The sequence below is a fragment of the Amborella trichopoda genome, chromosome 8, assembly GCF_054954075.1.
Source record: "Amborella trichopoda isolate Santa Cruz 75 chromosome 8, AtrichopodaSantaCruz75HAP2 v2.0, whole genome shotgun sequence".
Classification (NCBI taxonomy): domain Eukaryota; kingdom Viridiplantae; phylum Streptophyta; class Magnoliopsida; order Amborellales; family Amborellaceae; genus Amborella; species Amborella trichopoda.
The window spans coordinates 30,998,749-31,021,247 of record NC_142343.1 but is presented as its reverse complement, the minus strand read 5'-3'; the positions used below and the strand labels follow the sequence as shown (position 1 = coordinate 31,021,247).

The 22,499-nt window shown below is 41.5% G+C and overlaps 1 protein-coding gene and 1 pseudogene across 6 annotated transcripts in view; one reads left to right on the top strand and one right to left on the bottom strand.

The window, feature by feature from the left end:
- LOC18423626 (enoyl-[acyl-carrier-protein] reductase, mitochondrial) overlaps nt 1-22,499 on the top strand; it is a 76,302-nt gene that overhangs the window by 37,916 nt on the left and 15,887 nt on the right. For 4 of the 6 annotated variants that reach the window (XR_002282889.2, XR_016061164.1, XR_016061165.1 and 1 more), the window contains exons 4-6: nt 18,889-19,020; nt 19,193-19,336; nt 19,447-19,549. Coding sequence is in view for 3 of the 6 variants with exons in the window: in XM_020674361.2 (XP_020530020.2) it covers nt 18,889-19,020; nt 19,193-19,336; nt 19,447-19,549 (379 nt within the window). In the remaining 3 variants the exon portion in view is untranslated. Of the gene's footprint in view, nt 1-18,888; nt 19,021-19,192; nt 19,337-19,446; nt 19,550-22,499 lie in introns of those variants that run through there. The other 2 variants (XM_088874359.1, XM_088874358.1) reach the window with 2 other exon arrangements.
- LOC148781008 (uncharacterized) lies at nt 2,905-11,461 on the bottom strand (annotated as a pseudogene).

Here is a 22,499-nt window from a genome sequence, read left to right as displayed (position 1 = left end):
GCCCACTCCCTCTATCCACCTAAGAGCCCATTATTAACATACCAAAAAATGGAACTTGCTCCCAGTTTACAATATACTTGAAATAGTGAACTCTGGAAGCCCCGATCCTAAGAAAGACACAATGTGATCCCTTATGGTAGGGAACCCCGTCCGTATAGAAATGCGCCCCATAGAAGTAATGGAACTTGTTCCGTTCCCCAGATCATGTACGGAGCTCATACCGCTGTCTAAGAAACTTTGAGATAGACTCGCTCCGCATTCCCGTTCTCGTTCTTGGAACTCCTCGCGCTCCCGGTAATTATGGTTCCACATTTAGAGATGCGGCTTTCAATACTGATTTGTCGCACTAGAAATTTTGGTCCCTTGTAAAACGTGGGAGCATGACCTGCCCTCCCCCCCCCCCCCCCCCCCCCCCCCCCAAAAAAAAAAGAGAGAATTCTTCCCTAATTGTACTATCTCGTACCACTTTTCTATCCTAAACCATACTCTCTCTCACTCTTGCAATCCGTTCCTCTCCTCACACTGAATTCTCTCTCTCTATCTCCGGCAATCCTCTCTCTTTGCTCCTTCTCTTCTCATCTATGATACACTAATTCCTCTCTCCTGCTCTATCCACCTCTTCTTGGGGTTTTAGACCATCTCTCTCTCTCTCTCTCCCTCTCTATGACATGAAGAAGAGACAAAGATGGAGATACACCACATCTACCCTCTTGTTCTCTCTCTCTAGATATTTAGGTTTCAATGGTTTCATGAGATTCTGTGTAAATGGCGGAGAATATTTTAAACATCCTTGTACTTTTGTTCTACAACGCTACGAAAAATCAATCTTCTATTTTCGGTTTGAGTCTGTGATGCAGCATAGAGTGTGGGTGGACAAGATCAAAGAGAAAATGGGGCTGGAAGTTCAATAGATTCAAAGAAAGTGAACATCAAGATGCTTTGAAGGACTACTCTTATTTTAAAACAAATTTTCTAAACCCTAAATCATAATAAAACACCAAACTATGGGGTTGGAAATTCAATAGATACAAAAAAAGTGAAGATCAAGATGCTTCGAAGGACTACTCTTATTTTAAAACAAATTTTCTAAACCCTAAATCATAATAAAACACCAAACTACCCCTACTAATTAATAAATTCCAAATAATTATTAAAAATCAACACACATAAACAATAATTGAAATACCAGAAATACCCCTGTGAGCAGATTACTGTGAATAGTACCCATGAATAGTAACCTATGAACAGTCCACATGAACAATACTCATGAATAGTAAAGAGAATAAAATAGAAAAATCAAGTGCTGGAGATGTCATCAGCAGGATTGCATCAGTCTCCAGCGACGAGATGGAAAATTCCCCGTAAGCTTTTCTTTTATTTCTAGATTATCAGGCAAGAATGAAATCTTTTAGCATGTTAAAAATATCTCATGAGGTGAACAAAGGGCTGATTTGAAAGCTATCTCATCGATTCTTTGATTTCTCAGACATTTGGTTTGGATTTCTATATTTTCACTTTAATGTCACTTTTGAGGACTCCTTATAACCTTAATTTATTTAACAATTTCATTTATGTATAGAGCTCATGTAAAAGAAGTGACTATTTCTGTCTTGGTCTATTAGTATCCCTAATCTCTCTATATCACCATTGTAAATGATATGATTATTTCTAAGCATGGTGAATTTGTTTTCTATCAAGCAATTTGGCTCAAACAAGTGCAATTCTATGCATTGTGATACATCTAAGGTGGCTCGAAATAAACATGCTCTTATCAAACTCTCTAATGGATGCATATGTCAAATGTAGCCTTGGAGCTGTCTTGGAGCCTGTTACTAAGACTAGTGATAGGGATTTATTCATGGGTTGAAAATGATGTGCATTTAAACTAATGCTAAGATGTGAAAAATTTCTATTCATCCCTTTTTTCTCTATTTGCATATATGAAGTTATGTGAATGCTTTATTATTTGATTATGGGCTCAATATTGAAAATTTTGTCAAATGTATTATTTCCTTGAATCATATTTGAGAAATTTGACATATCCAGACCATTGTCAAAATTATTGAAGAAATAGGTAGACTTGAATTGCAATGATCTTTCTATATTATATTGCATATATTGAGTAATAAGGACAAATAATTGTGCATAGAGATTTCATTGTCATCATCATTGGAGCTGTATCCCAATTACTTGGAGTTGGCTACAGGAATCCTGTTTTGCCGTTCTGCTCTATAAAGGGGTCATACCCTCAGTCAGACCATAAGTCATCCATCCATGTCCTTTTGGGCCTTCCCCTTCCCATTTCAGAGCCTTCCACTTGAACCAAATCGCCAATCCTAACTCGTGTTGTTCTAGGTCGACCAGTGTTAAAAAAATGGCAAGCGGTGCCTAATGGCCGGGGATCCTGGCCGCCCAGAACCTAGTCGGCCCATGTAGAATGAGAAGCGTAGAAGGTGCTTGATCCAATTGTTTGAGGTTCAGATATTGTGTAAAAACTAAGAATGCATATTCATGTATACAACACATTAAGAATGCAAAACATATGGTCCATCTATAGTCCATAATCCATACATGTCATACCATTAATCCATAGTCCATACTCCCTGGCCCATACACAATAAACATAGAAAAATTTAATCCAACATTCAAAATTTTCAAATTCAGTCATCGACTCATCATCAGGAAAAAGAAAGAAAAAAGACATAGTCCACAGTCCACAACTCCACATACACTTCATGACTCCATACTCCATACTCTATACATACACATTAGAGGAGGAGAAGAAAAAGGAAATGCATATAGACTTGAAGACTTCAAGAATCTTTGGTCATCTTTAAAAAAAGTAGGGTCAGCTGCATCATATGCATTGGAGTTGAACCTATCATCATCGGAATCTTCTCCATACTAAACATAATGGTCTTCCTCCAATTTCTTATGAATCTTCCTCAGCTTCTTGCTCTTCCTCTGCCACCCTTCTCCTCTGTGAAGATGATCTAGTGGCCTTAGGAGGGCCGGCTGCTGCCTTGAGGCCTCCATGATCATATCCCATGTCAATCTTTCATGCCCATCGATCTCATCATCATCAACAAACCACTCCATGGCATTGTCCATGTGTTTTATTCTGAGGGGGTCTCTCTTATCTCTCTTAGCAAATCTCTTGTTAAAGTATCGATTGAACTTCACATAAACTAGGTCATTTAGTCTCTATGTTTCAAGCTTGTTTCTTTTCTTTGTATGAATCTATGTGGAAAACTAGTAAACACAGACAATAAAATCCAATGAAACTAATAAATATTACAATTAACATGGTAATCTAATTAGTAAGTTCTAATACATTTTAGTAAACTGTAAACTGATAAAATAAATTACCATCTCAAAAGTACTCTAATTCCATTCACAGTCAGATGAGGTAAAGGTTAGGCTCAAGATTCGAATGGCCAATTTTGTAAGTTTGGAGCACTATACCCATGCTGGCTCCACCAATTGGCTGCAAATTGATTATGAATTAGGATTATACATGAAATATAAAAAACAAACAGCAAACATGAAACTTGAACTTGAAGACTGGGTTAATTATATAATTACCTGGATCAATTTTTTTCTTTTGTCTTATCGCCATTGCACTCCCAAAAGACTTCAATGCGTACTTGTAACTCATCAATTCATCAATGCATATAATGTCTTGGATATCCTGATTAGGGACTAGCACATCCAGATATTAATCAAATCCAGTCATAATTGTGTCTTTTGTCTGTTTATCTGTATCAGCACAATAAAAAGCCAGGTTCAAATAATAATCAGCTACATGTAATGATTGATGTAGCTGCCTATTCCACTTCTCATCAATATTCTCCCGAACTGGCTCATAGCGGCTCATATGATTATCCAAAGAATGAGCTATCGCTCTCTTGTAACTTTCCATTGCCTCATATATGAAGCCCATGGAGGGCTTGTCACCGTCAACCATGCGAAGGATTTTGACAAGAGGAAAAATACTTTTAGGAGCGCCCTTCGCTCCTCTCTAGAAAGCCTTAAATAGAATAATATCTCTCACTTTCTTCCCTTTTTAATCCTTGACCCACTTGCATGCTCTCCAATCATCAGAAGTGAACATCTACCTCAATTGGACTCTCCTCAAATGTGTGCTATGTAGACAAAGGTACCAAGTGGCAAATCTCGTGACCCTCAGCTGCACTATCTTCTTCTTCTTTGAAAATCTGTGTATCATGCTGAGTATGAAGGTGTACCTATAAATGAAAGTTGTAACTGACCTAGCCTTGCTAACTACACCTACAATCTTACCCAAACTACCAATAGTCTCAAGCATGAGGTTTGTGCAGTGTACTGCACATAGTGTCCAAAAGATATGAGGGTAAGCGAGGCAAAAGAAATTAGCAACAATAACATTAAGAGCAGCATTATCTACGACAACCTGTGTAACATGCTGCTCCCCAACCTCCTTGAAGCCCTTCACAAACACTTTATTTATATAATGGGCATTATGAATATCATCAGAGGCATCAATAGACCTAAAACGAGTCCCTAAAGGGCAATTCCCCAACAAATTCATTTGATTTCTTCTCTTCTTGTCGCTCTAACTATCAGTCATAATAGACACCTCATGCTGAGCCCATACATCCTTCTTTGACTTCACAATCGCTTCTGACATTCACCTCTTTTTCAAAAGAGGCTCTAAAACTCCTATGGGGCCGAGGGCTTCAACACCGGGGAAATTGGTCAAATTGCCTCTACTAAGGTGTAGAAGCTACCTAGACGAGTGGCATTGATAGGGATGCCCTCCTCATAAAACCAATGAGCAATATACTGAGTAGTTCTCTCTCTCTTCCTTGATACTGTTTTTAATGGTTGTTTGCTTCTTGGTTTTCTCACCTGCAACCTCAGGGTCAGGCCAGGGGCAAAAAAGAATCCATAGGCCCCCAAACCCGAGGTCTCTTAGGCCCCCCACCCCAGATCTAATTGCAACACCCCTCCTCATCAGTATCATGAACACGAACTCCAGACCTTAGCTCTGCTATGCGTTCCTCTTTTTCCTCTTTTTTTTTTTTTTTTTTTACTATATTCATATAATTTTTAATCTCCTCCCTAATCGCATTAGGAAATTTTTTATAAGGGGTAATATCCCCCCTGATATCGATAAGATGTTTCTTGAACCGTTTTGTACTTCCATTTGTATCCTTTTCACAATAATTGCATCTTATGCAATTTTTATCTAAAGGATTCAGGTTATAACCGTATTTCCAACCCAAATCATCACTTTTAGTAGAACCCGAAGAAGACATCTCAAAATAATTTAAGCAATCTAAAATGCAAAGTTTTTTTTAAGTAATCTTGATTGCTCAATCCTCAAACTTCTACTTTTGAGATGTTTCCCAGTCTCACTTAAAAACCCTCTAATAGGCTTAAAAAATATCCAAAAGCAAATCCTAACTAAAAGATAGATGCTTGGATTGATTTCTCGAAACTTTGACAAATTTGTCGATCTTATGGAATTGGAAAAATTTCACGCTTTTTTTTGTCTCACGCTATAAAATGACTCAAGTGGGTTTAGGTTGCATAATAACCTACCCCCCCTCTCTCGCCCCCTTTATTTAAATTAATTTAAAAAGTTGAAAATGCCCCTCAATAAGGGCATTTTTGCCCCCTGGGTGCCTGCCTAGGGTTAGCCACTGGGTGCCTGCATAGGTGGGTGACTAGGGTCCCTGGGCCCCTGCCCAGGGGTAGTGCCTAGGCTTGGGCTAGCGAGCCAAAGAGTGGACTGCATTCACTCTTTCCTCCTTTCCTTGTTTAGTCACTCTGTCCTTCCTCTAATTTGCGCTAGCAAACTTGCATTTCTTCTCACAATCACTTGCTAACAAAAACCGCCTAGGCACCAGGTGGGCTTTTTGAATCACTAAGGTCGACACTGCACATGTCTAGACCACCTAAGTTTACTTTTTCTCATCTTATTTCCTCTTGGAGCCACCCTTAAGTTCCCTTGGATGTATTCATTTTGGATTCTATCATTTTTTGTCTTGCCATTCATCCATCTCAACATCTTCCTCTTAACCAATGTTCAAAAAGACGGATTCGGGCGCCTAGGCTGTCGGGTGGGCGCCCAGAGACAGGGTGCCCTCACCAAAATCAACCCTTCCCCCACACCAAACATAAAAAAACAAGGGAGTTCGCATGGTTTAAAGCTTTAGGGGGTGTTTAGGGCAATTTTAGAGCCCCAATCTCCTCGTGATCATGAAATAGACGAAAAGATAATAGTACAACAATACAATACTGCATGAGTACAATCACATAACATATTTATAGATGAGACAATCATTCAAGTCTCAAAGAGATTGTAAGTTGTAAGTTGTAACTTGTAAGACATTAAAATGCTTGAAATCCCAAATGTCATTGTAGGAAACTAGAAGTCCATACTAGAAACGAATCAATGTTACAGTCATACACAAATTCAACAAGGCAAAATAAAAAAACAAATACTTCAAGTCATCATTCATCAACCAAACAACTCTATGGCATTAGCGGCGTCACCATGCAGGGTGTTCAATTGGATCATGAGGAGCATCTGATGATGATGTGCCATCATCATCAGAGTCATCGCCCTCCTCAACATATTGAGCGTCATTCCTTGTCTCCTCTGAATCTACTTCTTCCTCTTCATCATCCTCTCTTAATGGCAATACCCTCTTCCTCTTCTTCGTCACTGCCTTCTCCTTCCCCTTTCCCTTCCTTTGGCCCTGACTCTAAGTTTGAGCCCGAGTGGTACGCGCATAGGGCATTGCTGTCCCAACAGCCTCACGAACCTGGTTCCAGGTCAAGTCCTCTCCAAGGAAAACCTCATCATCATTGGCATCGACCAGCCATTCGCATGTGTCATCAATATCAAAAGCTTCAATAGCCTCTCTTTGATTGTGCTCCAGCTGATGATGGCGCTCTTGCAACTTCTGCTTATACTAAACAAAGACTAGGTTGTTTAGTCGTTTTTGTTCTAGTCTGTTCCTCTTCTTTGTATGCACCTAATAGAAAAAAAAAAACCACTTCGTTACTAACTTACTAAGTACTAACTAGTCTACTACTAAGTATGTATGACATAAACTTAATAAGTAATATTACCATTTCAAAGGTGCTGAAGTTACGCTCACATCCAGAACAGCTGCAAGTTAGATTTAGTATTTTCATGGCCATCTGCCTCAAATGATGGGTGCTTCCACCTTGATCCATCCACCATGCACCTATTTCATGTCAATGTAAAATTGTGAATGAAGTAATTTAGTAAATTAGGTATCTGGACATCTGGTTAATTGAAATTAAATACTCAAATTATAAAATCAAATTGAAGAAGTTCTACACTTACCAGGAGAGATCTTGGACCTTTGTCTTATTGCCACCTCCTTACCTAGAGATCCAGTAGCGAGCCTATACAAATCTAACTCCATCATTGCCTTATCCTGCACTTCAGGATCAAGGTTGAGCTTCACATTGCACTGGTTGAAAGCATCCATGAATTCAGGCCTGCTATGTATTTCAACATTGGTGTACTTCAACATTGGTGTAAAAGTGAGTAGGGTTAAGGTAGTATCCTGCTACGTGTAGGGGCCTCTCAAGCTAGGAGTTTCATTTGTCTTCAATAATCTTCAAAAATGACCCATACCTGTTTTCATCCCCCAAAGATCTCTTGATTTCTTCCTTCGCATCTTGCATGGCTTTATAGATATGGCCGATAGCAGGTTTCTTTTCAACATCAACCAAATTGAGAACCTTTACCAAAGGGTGAAAGACAAACAAGGCATAATGGACATGGCTCCAAAATCTTGAGTCCATGATAATGTCCATAACAACTCTTCCATCAGCTTTCTTACACCACTTGGACTTGGTCCAATCCTTAGACACAAACATGGACCTCAATTTGTGCTTCTGTTCAAATAAAGATTGCAAGGACAAGTACGAGGTGGAAAATCTAGTCACCCCAGGCCTCACTAAGTCTATGTTCTGAGTAAACTTTTTCATCATGGCTAGGACCTGACCAACATAGAATTCCATAAGTTAAGTATATTACCCTCAATAAATCAATGCATTAAAAATACTCAAAATAAGTAACAAATAACTAAAGAAACTGGTATAGTACTAAGATGTCTACCTGAGTGTGATTGTGCAAATAAACTGTGACTTTCTTTGCCTTTTCGATAGTTATCATGAATGTCTTCCTCTTACTAATGGCCTCAAGCATAAGGTCTATGTAGTGTGCTGCACAAGGGGATCAGAAAATACGCGGCATCTTATCCATCAATAATCTAGCGGCCGCCATATTAGCATAATACATATCACAACTTCGACCACTTTATCCTCCCCTATCTCCTCTATACACTGGTCTACCAATTTAAAAATGAACTGTGCATCATGGGACTTGTCTGAAGCATCAATAGACCTCTTGAACATTGTTCCCAATGGACAATTCATGATGCTTCTGTGCCTCTTATCACTCCAGCCATCGATCATTTCTGTGCAACCATATACACCCCACGCATCAGTGTGGGTCTTCAAGTAGTTGTTCGTTAGCTCCACTCCTTTCCTGAGTACTGGCCCTTTAGGCTCATAAGCAGTTGGAGCCCTCAACCCCGGCCCAAACTGACCCACTGCTTCCAATGTAGCTTGGAAGCTACTCAAGTTAGCGGCATTAAAAGAAATGCCTGCTTGAAACATCCACCTCCTCAGAAATTGGATGACCCTATGGTCCTTCTTCAAATGGGTCTCTAAGCTTGTCTGATCCCTTTCTCTTGGTAGTACCTTAGGATTAGGGTGAAGTAAGAAATCATTCATATCTTGTTCTTGGCCTACTAGAAGAACCAACCTCAGTATAGATGTCTTCTTCCTCTCTTTGATCTCCACTTATATTTACAGCCCCTACAAGTTGATCGCGTGTTAATCTCACTTCATGTTTCTTGGATTTCACCCCCTCCAAGTTCTCTAGCATCTCTCTCCTAACGTCAGCAGGCATTAGAGTGCATGACGCCACATCTCCTTTAATGCCGGCTAAATGCTTCTTCAATTTGTTGATGCCGATATTATAACATTTTTTGCAGAACTTGCACTCGATTCTATTCTTGTCAAGGGCATTGGGACAAGTTCCATACTTCTAACCTGGATCAGTTGGCCTACTTGATTCACCAGAAGTCATTATCCTCAATGAATAACAATTGACCTAAGTCCACCTCTTTGGTTACATCCCTGCCTCAGAAAACCGCCCACTCACATCCAAAGCCCACCTCGCTTGTTTTGCCTCACTCTCAGAAAGTCTCTTTTGCACAAGCGGTTGCTTCAAACAATACTCCTACCACTTCTTCTCCCTCCCCCCCTTCGCCGTCAGGAGGTCACTCTTTTTCCTTTGTTGGTTCTCCCTTTCTCCCTTTTTGCATTCACTCCGCATCAGAGGAGACTTCGAAGAACAAATCCAAACTCTTAGCGTCGCTAGTAGGAAGTTTCCAATCTGCAAGTGATGATCTAAGAGGAATAGTAAATTGGGCCAGGAAACTTTGGAAGGAGCCAAACTTAACCTGCAGAAGCCTATCCAGTGGCGACTTCCTTTTCTCCTTTCTGTCACTAGATGAAGCCCAACATGCATTACAGGAAGCCACTTGCCCTTCCTTCTAAGGGGCCTCCTGTCTACTTCGGGCGTGGTCGGCTAAAGAAGGCTCTTTCAGAAAACAAAGAGTATGGCTTACCCTAAACCACATCCCCCCTTCATTCTTGGGCCCCCGAAACTTTCCGGAGAGTGGCGGCTGCTTGTGGTTCTCTGGTATCTATACACTGGATTTCACTGGAGACTCTTCCTCTTGGCTCCATTCGACTTCTCCTGGAAGTTCTAACTACTAGTCGGATCCCACAAACTGTTTGGCTCGAAATAGAAGAGCTCTACTACCCAGTCTCCATTTCGTGGTCGTCGGCCTCACACCCCTCTCCCCATTTTATTCAACATGCAAGCAGTAACCCCCCACCGAAAACCTCCGCTCACCGAAAGAGGCCCTCTCGGCATCCCCCCGACTCGGGCCAGCTCAAAGCGAGCAACCCGGGACAATTTCCACTGAGGAAGTTGTATTGGAGTCCACATGTCGAGTACCACGACCAATCAAGGCGAAAGGTACTGGACACAAAACATTCAAAGCTTTCCTTGAGCCCGCAGGTCGTAACTGACTCGAATTCCATTGCCTTGACCGGGTCACCCCTTGTTGTCACCCGCCCCCACCCCATCGACCCGAGAAAGAAGTGGTAGAGGACTCTGCCCCCTCCCCCTCCTCTTTGGGTCAACAGGATTGACTCGGCCTATCCTCTTTCCTCCCTCAGCCTGGCTCTCCCAACGCTTTCTGTCCTAAGCCATCTTCTTTATTACCCCCCTGCAACACTTTAGTATCCCCCTCTACGTGTCCCCTCAAGGCCCCCCACCCTGGTCACTCGCCGCCTTCACCCCCCCCCCCCCCACCTGTCTCCGGCCAACACCCACCTGTCGATTTCGGCACCCATCCCTCGCCTTCTGTCGCAGCCGCCCTCACCCTCACTCTTGTCTCTGGCAAAGGCCCACATGTCGTCTTCGCCGTCTCCGCCCTCACCCTCACTCTTGTCTCTGACAGATGCCCACATGTCGTCTTCGCCGTCTCTACCTATACACTTGCCCTTGACAGCGTCTGTGACCCCGGACCTCCCGCTGACCGACTTTGCCAACCTGTCTCCTTCACTGCCTCTTTCAGCTCCTTAGGCCTTGTCACCCCTCCCGCCTTTTCCCGTCGATCCTCCACCCTCCATCCTACCAAACCCACTTAGAGAGTCACCTCAAGATCATCCCGTCGTTGATCACTTTTCTCTAGAAGGTGACACTTGGCCTAACTGCACCTCGTATCTCGCTAAACCCCTGCCTCCCCTTAATGTTAACTCGGTTTCCCCTCCCCTAGTTAACCCCCTCGGCTTCTTCTGTTTGTCTACCCTCTCTACTAACCCCAGCTCCGCCTCCCAACCTCTGGTTCATTGTGACCAGATTCCACTTACCCCTTCCCTTTCTCCCAGCACTTCTGACCCCTCCCAACCGCTGGCCCTGCGACCCTCTCCTCTTCCCAACTCCTCTTTGCTGGGCCTTTCTGGTCTTACACGCCCCCCCTTCTCCCTGATCTTCTTCCCCCTGAACTTTGAAGATTTTCTTCAACCTGCCTAGACGATCACGCCTTCGGTCGGCCATATTCCCAACCAGGTTACGAACAGAGACCTTATTCCCCTGGGCATTGTTGCTGCTTACTCCATGGACCACTATCCCCCTGACCCTGCTTCTATCTCTCTTTTACTGGCCCCTCACCTGTTGTACACCCTGCACCTCGTCCACATCCGCAGGGTTCAAACACTTCATGTTGCTCGGCCTTCCTCCTCCCCCGTGATGGTATCCAGCAACTCCTCCACCCAAACCCACCATTTCCTAACTTATCTCCCATCCTTTTATGTTGCTAACCCTCCCCTGCCCCTCCCCTTCCCTTATGAAACCTTCTTCCCTCTCACCTCTCATACCGACCCCTTTCTTGGAGCCTAACCCCCAGCCGCTTCATACTTTGGCCCCTATCTCCTCCCCTGCTCCCCCGAGCACCATCTCTACCGAGGTTCATGCCCCAGACTCTTTAGTGCCTCTTCCCCTTCTACCCCTCTAACCCACCCTCAACCATGGCAGAAGCTGAAACCGAGACCCCCGACTTGGCAGAATCTGAAATTGAGTCTGCCGAGGTTCCTAACTCGGCAGAATCTGTTTTTGTACCCCCCCGGAGAACTCACAGGCATCCATCTCTCCTTCCCGATCTCTGTCGAGGCAGAGGAGGTCGACGGGGATGGGACAAACAGAGCTGAAGAAAGAATGAGAGAGATGTACAAAATTATGGGGTTCGAGTATGACGGACCGGAAGGACTGGCTCACAGGTTCCTCATAGTTGACGCGTAGAGCATGATGCTGGTGAGATTCAATGGTCAGAGAGAGCTTTGCAACCTTTTCTCCTCCATCGCCTTTGTGGGACAGCCTGCAGATTGTCTCCCCTCTCCTTCCACTACAAACCATCCAAGGAGGTCCCCTAGATTGGCCTCCACCTCCTTGCCCACCCCCATAAGATGAAGTTGCTAGTCTAGAGCGTTCGAGGGTTGGGACAGTCCTCTAAGAAGGATGCTGTCAAAGACTTCACCTCCAAACTCTCTCCTGCAATTCTTGCCCTCATCGAAAACAAACAAACAGAGTCCAATCTCAAACTCATTCGCTAGGTCTGGGGAAGAAGACCTTGCCAGTGGGTCGCTCTTCCAGCGAATCGGGCTTTAGGAGGAGTCTGGGTGGTCTGGAACCCTTCAGACCATACCCTAAACTCTTCCTATATAGGGGAGTTTTAAGTTTATGTTCTTCTCTCTAGCACCTCTTACAGGGTCCAATGGAAATTCACGGCCATTTATGGCCCAAACTCACCCACCCTCAGAAGCAGACTTTTGTCCGAGTTGGAACTCGTCGTGTCCCTACCACACCCCATTTGGTGCTCGGGAGGAGACTTTAATGTCACCCGGTGGTCCTTGAGAGAAATTTATCATCATTCATCTCTCAGGATATGAGGGATTTCTCAGACTTTATCAGTCAGAATGAACTCTTAGATATCCGCCTTCAAGGCTGCTGGTATACGTGGTCCAACCACGCAACAAACCCCACCCTCTCTAAACTAGATAGATTCATCCTTTCTCTTAACTGGGAGGAAGAGTTTTCGAGATCCTTAGCTTTGGCCCTACCCAAACCCACCTCGGACCATTGTCCCATTCTTCTAGATATGATTGCTGAAAGGAGGGGCCCCAGACCCTTTAGATTTGAACTTCTTTGTCTCCACAAGGAGTCCTTACAAACCCTCATTCAAAATTGGTGGAATTCTTTTCACCGGTAGAGCTGGTTACATTCTTCATACCAAAATTCAACTCCTCAAAGCCTCCCTCAAGGCTTGGAGTCGTTCCATCCCCTGTAACTTCTCCCAAATCGAATCCTCCCTTCTAGAAACCATTTCCTTTCCAGCTCGACTTGGTTCTTTCATCTTCCCCTTCTAAGGCCTAGACAAAAACATTTTGCCCCAATCTCCAAGTGGTTTATTCTTAGAATTCTCTTTCTTTAAAACTCTATCAAGTGGTGATTCAACTTCTGTCATAGCTTTCAGAGATTTGCTCCCTCCAACCCTTCCCAAGGTTTTGGCACCATGATAAGACAAAAAATGAGGTATTCGACTCCAGAATACTTGCGTCTTGTGCAGGGCTCAAGAGGAATCACTCATCTCATCCTGCCCTGCCCATTATGATGAACCTCCTTGATTTACATCATTATCATCATCATATCCTCTTCCCAATTAATTGGGGTCGGCTACATGAATCCTGGTTTGCCATTCTAAGGCCATATCCTCAGTAAGGTGATAAGTCCCCATATATTGTTCACTACTTCCAACCATGTTCTTTTGAGCCTACCCTGTGCCCTTTCTAAGCCTTTCACTTGAACTTGCACCTCCTAACAGGTGCTGTTTGAGGTCTGCGCTACACATGACTAGCCCACCTAAGTCTACTCTCACTCATCTTATTGCCTATTGGTGCCACACCTCAATTTCTCTGAATGGATTCATTTCGAAAACTATTCCTTCTTGTCTTGTCCCTCATCCATCTCAACATCCTCATCTCTCCTACACTCATTCTATAGATGTATTGTTTTTTGACCACCCAACATCTTGCCCCATAGAGCAACGCTAGTCTCACAGCTATCCTATAGAACTTGCCCTTCAGCTTCATCGGTATGCGGTGGTCACATAAATTCCGGTTGCACATCTCCACTTTGTCGACCCAGCTCTAAATCTGTGCGTGACATCTTCCTCAATCTTTGCATTTTCCTTGATTATCGACCCAATATAACCTCCTTGATTTGGATGCACTTCTTTATTTTCTTTGGCCTAAGCTGGGTTGTCGCTCCATTGTTTAAATATCTTTGCAAACAATACTATTCTCTGCCCCTACCAGCTGCTGGATGTCTAACTATGTGCATTACCATCCAGGCAATTATTTGGTCGGTTTTGCTGGAAAGAAGTTGACAAGCTTCTGAAAGCTTCTCCCTCATTCCTGCCATCATCCAAAGGATCATCTACACTGTTGTCTCCTCAAACAAACTCATCAGTAGCTTCTTGGCCTCCAACTTCCTAACAAAATGGCAGCATATCATTCGCTCATCTCCCCATCTTCATTTCTAGATCCTCTCTATGGAAATTATACTTCTATGACGACGCTCACAGTTTCCCTTGACCGGCGCGCATTGGTGGCTTGTTTGGAAACTACTATGGTGACACCATCCTCACATTCTCAGGACCAGTTAGCTCTGTGGATGCCTCATTCGCAGAGTCCCTTGTGCCAATGTGTGGCCCTTCCCTTTTCAGCGGAGACTGGGGGGCCTTGGCTTCTCAATGAAAGAGATTATCTCAATGTTATTTCTTGAGCCAGCAAAGTTGCTCAGTGCCCTTGGAGATTAGACACCATCTTCGAGCAGATCTTTCATTTGTGCGAAGGTCTCCCCACAACCTTTCGGCACATTTGGCCCTATGCAAATTCTGGGGCTGGTTCTCTCGCTTGTTCAGGAGTCTCCCTTCCCTCCCTCAAGGTCACTACCTATTCTACCTAGTCACATTCCGACTTTCTATAGCCCCTTCTGGTTCCTGTTACATTTATTTATATTCATTCTGTATTTATCCCCACCTTGGTGAGACATTCCTTTTAACCATTTTTGTAATTCACTATCTTTGGTGGTGTCTTCCACGAAGCCCCAAATGTACAGGTTTAAAAGTTCAACACGATTGCATTTACTTATCAAAAATAAAAAAAATTGTTTCTAAAAAATATTATAACAAATCTAGAGGTGCTGAGGAAAGGGAATCTAAATATAATTGGATATCCTTTTTTTTATCTAAAAACTGTTACTTTATAGATTTAAATCTATTGGCCAAAGTTGTAATTGTATGATGTCATTTTATTGTTTAATACACCACCAAAATCTTTATAAGGGTTAGAGGATGTGGGGGACTGAAGATCAAGCATTTATTTCTATTTGATATGCTTATGACAGCATTGGTGTGGCCAAGGCCCATGAGCTCACCCAAAAGCTCATGGGCCTTGTTTGATTGCTGAGTTGGTCTGTTGAGTTTTAAGATGTTACATCAGACTTGCTTGATCTGGCAAATAAGAAGTCTCCCATGTAAGGAAAATAATAAGTATACTGCTTCGTGTCTCTAGAAAAGGTAAAAATAAAGCATCAGTTGTTGCCTGAATGACATTGATAAAGCCATTGATTATAATCTTCTCACGGAGTGTATTCCAAAGATCTTATGTTAAATCACTCAGATCTTATGTCATTCTCTTAAATCTATTGGTTTTTATGGTGTTTTCATTTAAAATTTTCACCTAATATCTAGTTTGTTCTCCCATCGGTTGAACATAAAGAATTATGCTTTCAGCTAGCAGCATGTACCATGCATAGTATGTCCAGTATGTGTGATCTTCTCATTTAACAATTTTGAGTATACTTGGAGACTGATTAGATCTTCCACGTAGCTTCACCAAAATTTTCTCTTCAACATTTTCTTCAGCGGACCTGTCAGCTACTCTCAAATATATATATATATATATATATATATATATTCTTCAGTGGATATATATTTCCTTCAGTGGACATTGGGTGGAATTAAGGCTCTATAGACCTTGTTGATGTGGTCTGAGGACACGAACTAAGTGGATAGAAATTAATCATTGAACACTATATATGGTGGCTATCATTCTGTTGCCAAAAGAGTTAACTCATCATATTGCTATTTAAATAGTCGTGGCAAAAAGTCATCTTGAAGGTTATCCATCATACTAACCCTGTAAGTAAATTGTACAAACAAGGTTTATGCTTGTTCAAATAATTATTATTCTATAAAGTTCAACAGAAACAAAACCTATAAAGAGAAGAATATTATACTTCTTGAATTATGACAACAAAGTCTAGAGAGAAGGAGAACTGAGGATAACAAAATAATGCAATGAGAAAACCTAAGGCATATATCCATTACTCACAAGAGTCAAAGTGTTGAGGGAGGCCAATGCTATGTTTGAGAAAGGTTTCATGGGCGACCAAGGTCAGGCTCAAGGTCAATGAGTTAATACCCATGAGCTTTGGTTGGTTGGTTACTTGAAGAAAACTGTTAAGTGTTATCTTTATGAATAAAGTTCGTGCCATCTGGATTAGTTTCTGGGGCTCTTGAAGTTTTGTGAAGGGAAGGCTGCTTCTATACATGGAATTTATGGCTCATGAAGTGCTATATTTTAGAGCAGTGACTGAAAACATGGACTCAGGCATGGAACCGGCAGGGCCTGAGCCCAAGTCAGCTAGGTCTGCTTAACCCAATCTGTAAACAACTCTGCAGAGTCTTTAGCAATTAATACAGTAACCTCAGGAACTCGTGAGACTTGGCCCGTTCCCATGGTTTTTTAATGGGACCCTGCTCTCCTGCCGGATCCAAGTGATTTGGGCGACTTTAAACCTGAATCCTTGAGATTCCAAAAACTGTTTTTGAGTTAAAGACTAAATTGGAATCATTTTTGTACATTAGATATTTACTTCCATGGTTGCCTTGGGTTATGCCATGCTACCTTTGAAATCTGCTTTGAATGGCATGCGAACTGAAATGTTTGTTCTCGAATTTGGATGTCTTTTAATGGTTTGGGCTGAGATTTTATCTACCTCTTCCATTCATATTGGGAAGCTGAATGGCCATTGGAGATCCCTTAATTAAGAGAAGTGTGTATAATGTTTATGTGTTGCCGCCTCTATAAGCAGATTGGCATCCTTTCCCATTGCACTCCTCTTTAAGCTACATGATTTATCATGCTTAATCTTTCAGTTTATTGTTTAGCCGTTAACAGCCTGAAAGTGCCGAAGGAAATTTTTTATTGTACTCCAAGAACAAAATTTTGGGATGAAGCTTGCATCACAGGATAGTATATTAAGAATTGCGGGATAATTCGCATGCTGCATTGTTTGTGATGAGTAGATTGGAATATTGTTGGACAACTGCTTGTGGATAAGGTTACTTGAGGATCTCCACATGATTATCTTGCTTTTGGCTTTTGGTAATAGGAACACTAGAGTGATATCATTATTGGGGATGCCCTTGATACGTAAAGAGGGTTGTTGCAATTTTTATTCCTTGCAGCGGGGTGCACCTTCTTAATAAATGAAGATTGATCTTTTATAGAGGGATTGCATGATGACATCACAGTAGTTTCTTACTTAGTGCAAGTATATTTTAGAGCTTGTTGTAACCGCACCTCTTATGGGCAGTAAAATGGTAGATATGCTCTTCAACTTGAATTTTACATGCCTGCTTATGAGGGTATTAACAGATGGTGGGTGGTGGGTGGTTACACTCATCTATCTGCCGCTTGTCCTGACATTGCCCTTACTGTGCACATTTTTAGGAAGTCTATGATTAACACCCGGCGACTTCTGATTATGGTGTTTTTTGGATTTATGAGCTACACCTGATGTGGAGAACTGTTATCATCATCTTGCATTACATTTTATGCCTTGTTAACTCCTTGTTTCTGTGCAAAGCATTGATATGCTTCCTCTCCCTTTGGAAAATTGTTCTGGAAGCTGGGGCATGCAGACTCAATGATCCTCTTGACCATCATCCTCTGCATGTCTTAATCAGTGGGGTGTAGGCCTCATCACTAATTGAAGTTTTCTTCAAATGCACTATTGTCTAATTTGGTGTTAGACAATATGCATGTGCTATATCTCACAGAATTTTCCCTGTATCACCTGCGATATTGAACAGCACGCGTGCTACGACTCTCAGATATTGAACAGCACATGTGCTATGACTCTCAGGTTTGCTTTATTTATCATCTTTCTTTTAACATCGAGGTACTGTGCTATAGATGGATTCTTGTGAGCAGGTCACGTGCGCATGCTGGTCTTTCCTTTCAATTTATTAACTTCCTCTTTAATATTTTGAATGTTCGTATAGAGTCACTAACAGAGGGCCCGGTCTAGGTGCTGTGGCCTTAATGACCTTTGGGACTGGTTTCTCCATCACAGTCATCCACCCATGGGCACAATAAAGTAACATCGCTTAGCTATGTATGGTTTGGCCATGATGTCTTCCCTGTGAACATGATGGATATTCATCTTTTAGAGAATCCTTGCTAGGCTGTCACTCCCTTTGACGTTGCCGGCCAGGTGCAGAGTACACAATGAAGGTCTTCTCCTCCTACCAATGTTAGTTAGACTTTCTTACCAATATCGGAAGGTTCCAATGATCCCCAAATGGTTTAATGCAACTGTGTTGTTGCAGGATACTGAGAACTGCAGCTTGAATTTGACATTCATCCTACTTCTCACGTACCAGCCCATGCTCATTGAGTGGTCCTATTTATTTACTTCTTTTCTTTCTTTTTTTTGTTTTTTTCTTTGTGGCGGGGGGTGGAATATTTAGTCTGCTCATAATTTTCTTTTGTATGGTATCACCAGTTTCCATGCTCTGCATCTGTTTTCTGAAATACTATATACTTGTGACGTCCCCCCGCTTTGAGATCAGTCACATATTTATATTATTAATGATATGGAAAAATTACAAAAAATATCCTTATGTAACTCATGTATAACCCTATTGACTAAGATATTCCATTTTTGTCCCTAACTAACTGTTATACTTCCAGCATTCATATGTATCTTTATCTGTTTGAGCAATGCAAGGATATATACATTATACATTGGGATTTTTAGGTTATCCTCAGCTTTCCTTTTCTTTTTGCATCTTGTTTATGCAGGAGTTTACCCTATTAGACCTCCAGTACCAGCGGTTGGAGGATATGAGGGGGTTGGAGAAATTTATGCTTTAGGGTCTGCAGTGAGGAATCTTTCTGTTGGTGATTGGGTTGTACCATCACCTCCATCTTCTGGTATGACAAATACAAATACCCTCTAACATTGAATATTCAATTATTAACTTCAGAATAATGTAATGCTTTTGTTAATCTGCTCCATTTGATCTGCTATTTATGTAGTTCTTAGATGTTTTTGCATTGTTGAACTACACTTTATTCATAAATATGGTGAAATATACATGCTTAGGAACTTGGCAGATTTACATTGTCAAGGAAGCGAATGCTTTGCACAAAGTCCGTAAAGACATTCCTATGGAGTATGCTGCTACGGTTACTGTAAATCCTTTGTCAGCGCTATGCATGATGGAGGATTTTGTTAAGCTGACCTCTGGTACTTGCATTTCATTTGGTATAGAGTGTCTCTTTAGTATCATGTTTGTTTACATCCCTCATACTTGTAATGTTTACCTTGTGTTGTATGCATTGTATGATAACTATCAGGAGATGTTATTGTGCAAAATGGCGCAACGAGCATGGTGGGGCAGTCCATTATTCAGCTTGCTAGGATTCGAGGCATTCATAGCATAAATATTATCAGGGACAGGTACATTCTGGTAATTTTGTATTTATTCTTTAATTTTTCAAGCAGTGCATAAAAGAGATTAATGAGTTACATTGATGTGACCACAAGTGTATTCACATATGTCCATAAATTCCCACACGAGGCATCCATAGCATAAATATTGACTTGGAGAAGTGACATTTAGGAATTCCGTATTTCAGTCTAACATGATTCTTTCGAAGCAGTAGCAAAATAAATGCATGAATGACATTGATGCAATGACAAAAGTATCATAGATCCATACGTCAATAGGCACACAAGAACCATATCCTAAATAATTGGCAAATAAGGAGAATCCCTTACATCATCATCAGGGCCTTTTTCCAACTATTTGAGGTTGGCTACGAGAATCCTAGTTCACCATTTTGCTCTATCAAGGGCCATACCCTTAGTGAGGCCATAATTCTGCATATCTTTTCTCACTACTTCCAACCATGTCCTTTTGGGCCTACCCCTTACCCTTTTTGAGCCTTCGACTTGAACCAACTCTCTCCTCCTAACATGTATTGTACTGGGTCTACGCTGCATATGACTCGCCCTCCTAAGTCTACTTTCTTTCGTCTTATTGCCTGTTGGAGCGACACCTAAGTTATCCATGTTGGGATTTTGTGGCCATTTAAAGGCCTGACGAGAGCATGTAATGAAATTTTATAAAAGTGAAATGAACTCCAGTAGGTGTTTGGTTTAGAGGGCCTAAGTTGGCAATACTGATGCCAAGACTCAAATAAGGCCGAGTTGAGTTCTAAAACCCTATGAGACCTTGGCATATAACATAACCGAGAAGGATTTGTTGGGCTAGCCTTCGATGATTTCGGAGAGATGTCCAGAGTAGTTGGCCAAGGGACTTAGTAACCCTTGTGTGTGATTGGTAGGCTTGAAGGTACAAGGGCCAAATCCTCATCATGACCATCACATGGAATGTATATATGATGGCCGTATTGGGAAGTAGATACCATTGAGGGTGTTACGTATACATGTGCAAGAGATAGCCCTTATATTCTAATTGCAATGAGTGTGCATAGGAATGTGTGATCAAGGCTTGTTCCTAGGGGTAACCTATAGTCCATAGACTACGGTTGTGTTCTCATCACCTATTGGCTGACTTTGGTAATCCCATCATGAACCCTTGTGATGGACTATGGTCATGGGAACTACTGGGTCAGTTTGAGGAAGTGGGAGTGAGACATAGTCACTAGTAGAGATGGAGAACCTCAATATTTTTGTATTTTCCTTAACGAAGTTGGATTCGATTCCTATCAAATTAATTGTAGTATAATTAATTTTGGTTTAAATGATTTTTAGAATTTCAAAATAAAGTTTTAGAAGTCTATGGATATTTTATTTGATCAAATTTGATTTTTAAATTAGCTAAAACTGAAATTTCAGGTATTTGAATATTCAAAGCGAAAAATAAAATACTTTGTATTTCTAAAAATCATTTGATTTATTTTAAAAAATTATTTAATTTTTTGGGCTGGAGGGGGGCCCAAAATTCATTGTTGCCTACCACATTAGGCCCTTTTTGGATGTGGGCATGGGGCCCACTATGTCACCATAAATGGGACGGCCCACATTTTCTTTCTTTCTATTTTATGTGGGTTTTGGATTAAGCCATGCAATTGATTTGGAAATGAAATGGAAAGTTTTATAAAAGAGGTTAATTGATTTCAAAAGGGGGGTTTGTAGAGATTGATTGAAATTAAAAGGAAGTATATATATTTTCTTTACACAAAAAAAAATATTTGATGCGATTAGATTAAGGAAGCTGAGGGATAAGGTTCTAGCGCCTTCTATTAGATCATGATGGTTGATTTATAGATTGTATGGCTACGATCTCTTACTCCACAGGTCACCTATGATCAACAGTCTAGATCAAATCTCTATAAGGATGGCTAAACCCTAAAACCGTAACCCTACCTCACTTTTATAAATACATGTCAATGGGTTTCACCATTACACACAATAGCCTAGAGCTCTCTCCACTCCCCCCCCGGCCCTCGGCCCCCCATAGGTGGCACGCCACCCTCTCTCTCTATATATACTCTTCTCTCTCTCTTATACACTCTAATTAGAAACGAAAGAGGGGCATGCCCCTAGGTCATCAAGGAAGTAAAGGGGGTATGCCCCACATAGTTAGAGAAGTAAGAGAGGCCCCATCTTCCATGTGCATGCTCTTAAGTTCTGAGTAGAGGGTTTAACCAAGCTTCCCATTTTGGTGAGATTCAAGAAAGGCCAAGATTTTGTGGGCCATTGGTGGAGGAGACCTTGTGTGGGCTGTGTAAAGTCCATTAGAGATAATCTTTTGGCACACTATCTTGTTTTATGCTTTCTTATATTTTCTTGTTCCCGATCTCAATTGATGTAATTTTAGTTATGTAATGAAAAACTTTTGAAAGGTGATAACAAGTGAGAATCCAAAGTTTTATTTTAAACATTTATTTGAGTTTTGATTGTAATTCTTGGACATATGTAAGTATTCTATAGACCGTGCTAGTTTTCATCGTCCACTTTCATTGGTATCGAAGCAAGGGTTTTTTGCTTCCACTATTTTATTTCTTTGTTATTATTTTATACTTTTGGGACAAGTAAACGTAGCAATTAAAAGTTCTATTGCTAAAGACCGAGAGATATGATGGAACGAATTATGCCTCATGGAAGCGCTGTGCTCTATGAGGAAGGTTTGCATGATATTCTCACTGAGGCTCCATCATTTCATCCTATAGGGAATGCATCTCAGGCTACCCGAGATGCATGTACCAAGTGGGAGTGCAAAAATATGCTTGCAAAGCGTATCCTACTGGTGGCTACGCACGATTCGTACGCATCGGAGTACGGGACCATCAAGATCGTAAAAGCCATGCATGAAAGGCTTGAGAAGGAATTTGCTAATTTATCACGTGTGTGGAAGACTCTATGCACACTTTCAGAGCCT